This window comes from Watersipora subatra, chromosome 4, assembly GCF_963576615.1.
Source record: "Watersipora subatra chromosome 4, tzWatSuba1.1, whole genome shotgun sequence".
Lineage (NCBI taxonomy): Eukaryota > Metazoa > Bryozoa > Gymnolaemata > Cheilostomatida > Watersiporidae > Watersipora > Watersipora subatra.
Window position 1 is genome coordinate 66,669,076 of NC_088711.1, and position 8,983 is coordinate 66,678,058.

General features: G+C 37.0%; 1 protein-coding gene across 1 annotated transcript; it reads left to right on the forward strand.

The window, feature by feature from the left end:
* The first annotated feature begins 6,511 nt into the window (after positions 1-6,511).
* On the forward strand, positions 6,512-7,408 carry LOC137394538 (general transcription factor II-I repeat domain-containing protein 2B-like). The gene has a single exon (XM_068081263.1). It carries the CDS (start codon positions 6,512-6,514, stop codon positions 7,406-7,408), a length of 897 nt encoding a protein of 298 aa, XP_067937364.1.
* The last annotated feature ends 1,575 nt before the right edge of the window (positions 7,409-8,983 follow it).

Here is an 8,983-nt window from a genome sequence, read left to right on the forward strand (position 1 = left end):
ATAACTAATACGTAATGAAATTGGATTTTTTAGCAGGCTGAAAGAAATTGTCTAATCCTGTCCAAATTTTAACTGGTTTTGAAAGAAAAAGCTACACACTTTTGGGTCATGAAAAGCGGAAATGGCCCGGAGGACAAAGCTTTCCTGCTGATTCAGAATGTGCTCTAAGAAAACAAGCTAACTTTGTGCAATGTAGAAGATAGCCTACTTGATCACTTATTGAGGATAATGCTTGCTGGTGCAGTGTAAATGCTTGTGCAATGCAGAAAATTGCTAGCAAGCTAATGCTTGTACAAAGATTCAGAAAAGGTTGTACATTAGTTTGTCTTGTATAACATGTGCACAAGAATCGATGTAACCATACATGCAGAAATTTGTACGTATTTATACCCTAGAAGGCAAGGCTTTAGCAAGTTCTAGAATCTAGAAAGTAATGTTGATGCGTCAGCTATCTTGAGTAGCTAGTTATATATGAGTTACATACATACAATAATTTGTATTTACATAGTAAAAACCAGGCCTGTCTGCAAAGACATGTTTAAAGGTTGACTTGCAATAAAATTCATATTACAGTTATTTGGTATCAAAAGATTCGCCATGTCTTACTCTGTTGTGTAGTAAGTGCAAAATATGTGGGAATGTGATTACAAGCTCTTAAAACCTCAAAAACGTACAGAAAATCGCAGCGACACGAGACCGCCCTAGTTTGGATCCGTTTTCCAAAACGGCTAAAATGTGACGTATGTGTGAGAGATGGTTTATGTTTACACTTTCACGCATCCTTATTCGTCAAACTATTTTCACAAATATACTTCACGCTTGCGATAAAAACCATGTCTATTGTTCTTACGCGTCTATTTTATCGGCATCGTAATGCTGCAACTTTGAGCACTGATATCTCAAAACATAGCATAAAAATATGTTTAGTTTTTTAATCTTAGCTTGAACGATTGCATATCATCCTCTGATAAAAAGGATGAGCTCTTTGGTCCGCTATGATGGTCGAAAAATGCTGTAGAAGTTGTTCGCGCCATATGGCGGGAATTGTAAATAACATGATCAGATAGTGTTAGTTTCAGTTCAAGTTTGATCTATCGCAAATAACGGATACGCTTTCTCGTATTAAACTTGTTGATTTCAATTCGTCATAATCTCTAACGCGCCACATCGTGTTTGTGCAGCTGCCAAGCTGAGAAGCACCTTTTTTCTTCGCCAAGAGCAGAGAAAAGACCAGACCTTCTCCGGGCGTGGAGCAACTGGGTGAAGCTGGATGTGACAAACTTTATTTATTCGCCTGCTTACTCTTACCTTTGTTTTCGCCATTTCAAAGACGACATGTTTTCTAACCTGTTTGCATACTCCACATGTCACCAAAGCACGTGAGTAATTTATTTTATGAACCACTTGTATTAGTAGTAGTAACTCGGGTTATTTTCTAGTATTCTACTAATACTACTGTATTAATCTATATTTAATATTACAATATTAATGTCATTTAATCGTAATATGATATTATTAGTATTTTATCTTTTTAATTACGTGTATTATTCTTATTATAATAACAAAACTAATTCATACTGCATATCTATCTGTAAAATGTAATATATTAATCTATAATTGATAAAATGTTATAAGTTCCACGATTAATTTCGCCAAATTTCTTAACCCCACTCACTTATTGATATGTTATATAAAATAGTTATTGTCATTTTCTGGTATCATCATTAATAGCATATTAATATTATTAGATGATTATTATTAGTATTAGATGATGAAGAGTTTCTGCCAACCACTGAAGACTAAGAAGAGTTTGAGCCCTATGTTGGCCAGCGTCAAACGCTCTCCACTTACATGTCAGGTAGAGCTGAACTTAACCAAACTTGACAAAATATAAAGAATATCCATAGAGTTATTACTCACATTTTTATGTTTACAATATCATGGATTCTGATAAGGTTTTTTAAAATCTGTGTCATGATTGCATGGCGATAAATTTATTCTTTTTCTGATCAAGCAAATATGATATAATAACAAGAAATGATGTTGTAAAAATCTTATTGCAAGTCAACTATTGTGTCGTGTTTTCAGACCTGAATCCTCCTTCAATGTGGAAAAAATAATAGTAAGTGTGACAGAACTCCAGTGACTATTTCACTGCCACGCTTGCGCCCTCCCCTGCTCATTCACGATGGTGCGAGAAAGTGGATGGATAGAGTTCAAGGTTACATTTGTCTCCTGTCACCAATCATACACTTGGGAAACAACTGCCAGGGTGAACTCACGTCATCAACCCCCTGCTGGCAGCTGCATCACTCTTTTCTGGCGGATGCCTTACGCAGAACCTCCGTTTTCTGTCGCTCCTGAACATCGCAATACCAAGCCACAGCGTTTGCCTCTACCAACAAAGAGAATACTTACATGGTGTGAGTGTTAATATTTACCCATAAACTTGGAAAATGTGAGTGAAAGCTTGGCAAACTAATTGAATAACGACATTTAGAAACAAATTTTTTCTTGAAATGAAAATATGTCATTCTTCAAGCGAAATATATTATAATTTAAAATTCTGATTCTTCATCATGATATAGCACAAAAAGGGGGAAGAGGATTCTACATTCTTAGACTAATGATAATGATACAAATTAATCTTGTATAATGAAGTTTTACGATATTTTACAGTGTATTGCTGAGCAGTACACCCTGCATAATGAGGGATTGATGGCAGCAATCGATTGGGAGCTTGATTTGGCAGGTGACGGTAGATGCGATAGTCCGGGGCATTGCGCACTATACGGGGCCTACACTATGATGGATCAGAGCTGTAGTTTAATAGTCAGCAGCCATCTTGTCAAGGTAAAACTTTGACAGTTTTTACTTCACAGCCTGACAAAAACCCAAATTTTTTAGTAGTTATCAATACATAAAAATGAAGTTGCTGATCTAGCTAATTAATTCATTCAAATAATGTGAAAGTGATTGTTGGTTGTAACTTTCTTTACTTTGCAGTCGACGGAGACCACCAGCTCTAACGCCATGGAGCTGGAAGGCTTCAAGCGATGCCAGTCCAATCTAATTTCCCACGGCCTGAGAGTGAGGTCCATTACAACGCATGTTGTTACAAAGGTTGTGTGCGTACCGCAAGTTTGTGTTTTGGCTTATGCCGCAAATTCGTCGCGGTGAGCGGCGGCCTCTACCTGCCTGCTTGGTGTCTAAGATTTGGGCTCTTTTCCCACCAACAGATGATGAAGAAGAGTTTGCAGGCTATGTGTTCACGGGCTTCTGCTATGGTGATAAAGAGACCCAACGACTTAGATTGAAAAATTCTAGATCAACTCTATATCATAGGTGGTACTCATTTTTATTGCATTGTCATTTTATTATTTTACTTTTATTCAGGCTAAGCCACATGGTGACTACACACCATGTAGCTAACAAACTAATTTTTGTTAGTAAATTGCTGTTACATTGCTTCCATATTTAAAATCACATGATTAATGTGCATAAATCTGCCATCACTGATTTTTTAAAATAAAAACAAATACATATAGGAACGCATATTGGTTTCACCGCTTACCATCGGTTACTAGGCTCCAGCACTTCGTCGAAGTTTGGGTTCATGGCTGGGGTTCCCTACTTGGGCATCCACTCTGAGGACCTCATCGCCGGGGAATGAGTACCACCTACTATCATTCTGGCTTCGAAGCCTCAGAGCGATCTTTAGAGTTGAGCTGGAATTCTCAATCAAAGTCGTTGAGTCTCTTCATCGCCATAGCAGAAGCCCTTGAAGACGTAGTCTGCAAACTCCTTATCATCCGTTGGTGGGAAAAGAGCCCGAATCTTAGACACCAAGCAGGCAGGTAGAGGCCGTCGCTCATCGCGACGAATTTGCGGCATAAGCCAAAACACAAGATTGCGGTATGCACAGAACCTTTTCCGAGCATTTGGCGATGGCTCTCCAAATGGGAATAGATTATCTACCAAAACAATTATTAAAAAACAATAGTTGCTGATCATAAAAATAATCTCGATCTTTATATAATAAAATCATAAAACTAATACACTCTCTACTGTAGTAAGTGTACAAGCTGAATATAACAGTTCTCCTTGTGTTCCACGAGTTCAGAATATGTGTGTTCAACCGATGCATTAAATGTGTAACACAAGAATTGTAGATAAGGCTTGACACGTTAGTATAGCTTTGGTGTTGTTGGCATTAAATGAAAATCCAACTCACTATGATATCGCAGGTAATTATTCCACCCCAACTCAAGGGGTGCAGGCGCCACAAGTTCGTCCACACCAGGATGCATACACAGGCATTCATGCTCCCCGCGGTCATGGAGACGATGCGCAAACTCAGCATCATGGCAGCACAAACATTCATGAAGAGATGGCATGTCTTGACAGCGCTTGCAGACACACCACTCTGTAGCCGATGGTATTAGTTTTTAAAGAAATGAACAGATATGTCTATGCAACCATAGCTAATACATCAGGTCGATGTTATCCAACAGTATATCAGTGCAGCACTAAATTTAAATATTAAAATTGTTAATGTTGTCACTCAAGAAAAATCTGCAATTTTTTTTCGCAATATGAAGCGATAATTATCATCATTAAAATCATATATATATAATAATATTCGTTCTATCACTCTCAAGCTAAAACTATTACTACTAGCTAGCTTGGCACATAAGAGCTGGCTAGTGGCGGTGATTACTTGCTGGGAGGTTTGATTCTGTTGAGGATCTTCTTCAGCTAGAGCGTCAGGCTCGAAACGCCAGGGTCTTAACTCTTCAGAATTTGACATTTTTAAAGATCGCAACTCTGACATGTACACGTATGTTGAATAGTCGGACGGAATGGCTAAGCTGAAACTGTAAAGTAGCGAGCATCTATATTTGATACGGGGTCTTAGGTAAAGCCCAAAGTGTTTGTCATAAACTATTGCTACGATAAGTTTGATATTGAGTTTTTTATTGGCCTTTCAATTCACGCGAGAACATCACGTGACAAGACAGTAACCAAACTCCACGGATACGCCATCGAAATCAAGAGATTCCAATCTATGGCGGCTTTTTGTTTTTGAGCTTTTAAGAGCTTTTAATCACATTTCCACATATTTGGCACCTACCACACAACAGAGTAAGACATGGCGAATCTTTTGATACCAAATAACTGTAATGTGAATTTTGTTGCAAGTCAACCTTTAAACAAGAAAATAAAACATAAAATCAAAATGAGATAAAACATGAAATGAATAAAACATGAAAAACGCGCCACACCAAGATGGTAAATTAATGGTATACATTATACATACATTGTACAGTATTGTTTTTATGCACCAGTCCATACCAGTAAATTGAATGTTTTATGTTTGTATGTAGGGGTTGGTTCTAGTAAGTGTTTCAGAGGAGGTTTTATTATTCACATGTGTATTCTACCACTATCTAGCTCAGGGGTGTGCAACAGGCGGCTTGCGGGCCACAATCCGGCCCACAGGCTAAGATAATGTGGCCCTTGCATTGCGGTGCTGGAGTTATCTTCTCAATAATATTATTTTTTATTCTTTGAACCGGAAATATTAGGTATCAAGGTCGAACGGACATTTTATCGTTAACCGACTACACACATTATTTGACAGTTGGGAAAGATTGATGATTAGCTCTTTATTGATAAAATAAGATTGGGAAAGATTATTACTGGTAAGTGGTAACCAAAATAAAAATAATTTTTTTGGTAAGTTGAACATTCTGGGCTAGATTTTTCTTCCAATAAATTTTTATTAAGATATTTTAAAAATATTTTCTTCACCTTATATCCCAAATTTAAATGAAATTTATCGACTCTACCCGGTTCTGTGTCAGCTGATTGTACTCGTTAAAGCTTTTTTGCGATGGTAATATAACAGTCAAGGAAATTTGTTTTTGTAGCTAAACATGTCTGCTACTGAGAAAAGAAAAGTTGACGTTGAAGGAAGAGTTTTCAATAAAGATTGGAGTAGCAATTATTTTGTTGTTGTGCACAACAAAGGTGTTATATGTGTAATCTGCCAAGCTACAATCGCTGTATTGAAGTAATACAACATCAAACGACATTACACATCAATACATTTAGCCTATACAATACCTTGTTGGGCCAAGCTAGATTAGACAAGCTGAAACAGATGACCGTGGCAATTAAGAAGCAACAAAGGGTGTTTACTTCGTATAAGAAACACTCTGAGCTTGTAACCAAGCTTAGCTTCAAAGTCTGTGAGTTACTTGCAGAAAAAGGGAAGCCATTTAGTGATGGAGAATTCGTAAAAAGTTGCTTGGGTATATTCACTGATTTCGCCTGTCCTGAAAGAAAACAGTTATTGCAACAAACCAGTTTGTCTCGTTTCACTGTGGCACGCAAGATTAACCAGCTTCCGGATAACATTGAAGAAACTTTGAAATAACAAATAAAGAGATGCACATCATATAGCTTGGCTCTTGATGAAAGCACAGATGTTAGTGACACGGCCAATATGGTTGTTTTTACACGAGGCATCACAGATAATTTTGAAATAATTGAAGAATTTTTAGACTTGGCCAGTGTGTCTTCAACAACCACTGGACAAGACATTTGCGACCAAGTAGTGAAGCTGATGGATAAGTTTGAACTGGACCCTTCTAGGCTTGCTGGCCTAACAACTGATGGGGCACCTTCGATGACAGGGAAAATTAATGGGTTCACCAAGAAATTCTTAGATGCCATAGGTTCGCCAGAGGTTGTGGTGAATCACTGTATTATACATCAGGAAAATTTATGCACCAAAATTCTCAGTTTTACTGATGTGATGAAAAGTGTGGTTAAATGTGTAAACTACATTTGTGCTCGAAGACTCAATCATCGCCAATTCAAGGCATTTTTAGAAGAACTCGATTCAGATTACCCAGATGTTGTGTACTTCTCTGCAGTGCGTTGGTTGAGCCAAGCTAGTATGCTAAAAAGATTTTGGAATCTGGGAAAGGAGATTATGACTTTCATGGTTAATAAGCAGCAGGATGTTGCTTGTTTAACTGATGATGACTCGTTAAATGACCTTGCCTTTCTAACTGACATCACACAACATCTTTCAGATTTAAATGTTAAACTACAAGGCAAATTTCAGTTGGTAAACAAGTTGTTTGAACACAAATGTTCCTTTGAAAAGAAGCTTCAACTGTTTCGGAATCAACTGAGTAAAACACAACTTACTCATTTTCCTTGTTTAGCAGTCAGAAAAGCAGAACTGCCAGGAATAGATTGCTCTAAATATACTGAACAACTTGACAAGTTGCATTCCGAATTTTCAACGAGGTTTGCTGATTTTAGGAAATGTGAACCTAAGTTCAAACTATTTTCTCAGCCCTTTTGGCATGGTACCTTAAGACATTCCTGACCGCTATCAAATGGAGATGAAAGAATTGGAATCAGATGCTGATTTGAGGAAAGCATATACTAATAATGATTTAGGAACTTTTTATGAGAAATATGTATTTGGAACGTATCCAAATCTAGAGCTGCATGCTAGAAACATATTATCACTTTTTGGCAGTACGTATTGTTGCGAACAGTTTTTTTCAAAAATTAAGTTCACTAAAGACAGGTACCGAAGTCAACTCACCGATGAGCACCTGACCAGTCAACTTTGAGTTGCTACTACATCAGTGAAAGCGGACATTGAAAAGTTGTGTAAAAGAGTAAAATACCAAGTTTCACACTAATTATCTGAAATGCACTTTATTTTTTTGTCTCAATTTCTTAGTCCATTATTACAGATTCATTCTAATAAAAGTTTGTATTTATTGTTTGCAAGAACTTGTACTTACTTATATTACAACATTTTCTCAGTCTTCTCAACTCGACACACAATTTTCCATTAGATTATATTAGTATGGGTTGCTGGCCCTAGGTGTTGTTCAAATATTGAAAAGTGGCCCTCAACAAAAACATGTTGCACACCCCTGAGTTCTAGCTAGCTCTGCATTACAAGCCTGACTCTCCATGCTGAGAGCCGCATACATGTAATATGTATATAATGAGTATGTGATAATATAGCAAAATACTAGATAAACATCAGTAATAACATTGGCCTTGCCTTGACTGCAGCAGCCGTGAATAACAATGCTGTCACATCTAGCAATACTGTGACATTAAACACTTGAAATTTTTTTGTTAATGTAGGTTTTTCTGTCCCTTCTACTTCCTTGCCACTACTAAATGGTTGCTCTACTTGAATGCTGATCTCATGCATATCCCCGAACTCTTTTAAGTCGTCAGTCCTAAGCTCCTCATTGTGTGTGCCTTAATGAATTTCTTGTTTTTATTAACAATAATCGCAATTGTTAATTGATTGCGACCATATTCTTTGGCAGTATTAACAATACGAGCGCCTTCTGCTTATTTATTATGAACTCCAACTTTCTTGTCATAGAAATCATTTTTCCTTCATCTTGTAGTGTTTGTATTGGTGTTAGATTCCATAGCTAACGAGTTAAATGTAGATACTTGTAGTTGTATATGTATGCTGAATAAAAGTTTATAGTAAAATGGTAAATGGTAAAATTTTCTTGTGTCCGTATGGTGAAATAGAATTTGTATGGTGAGGTGAAAATCTCACCAAGTTCAACTTTGTAAAGTGAAAAAATTGTATATCAGGGTAATTGTATTCTTAGGGTGCATTGTATTCATCAGTTGGCTCAGTTATCTAGGTCAGAGTTCAATCGCTTATATACTCTTAGATGCCGTTAAATTTTTATTTGAGTGCATTGGCTCAAATAAAAGTTTCAACCGTATTTTCAATAAGAGTTGGAAGGTGCTGTATTTTTCAACCTTTCTCTCATAGGGGTGTTCTATTTGAGTGTGACATTGTATTTGTTGACTAGTTGGTCAGAGTGTTGGAAAGATAAATTTAATTGTTTTACTTGCGAAGGAACGCTAATGTTGCCTATACTTTGCGTCCTATGTCAGAGCT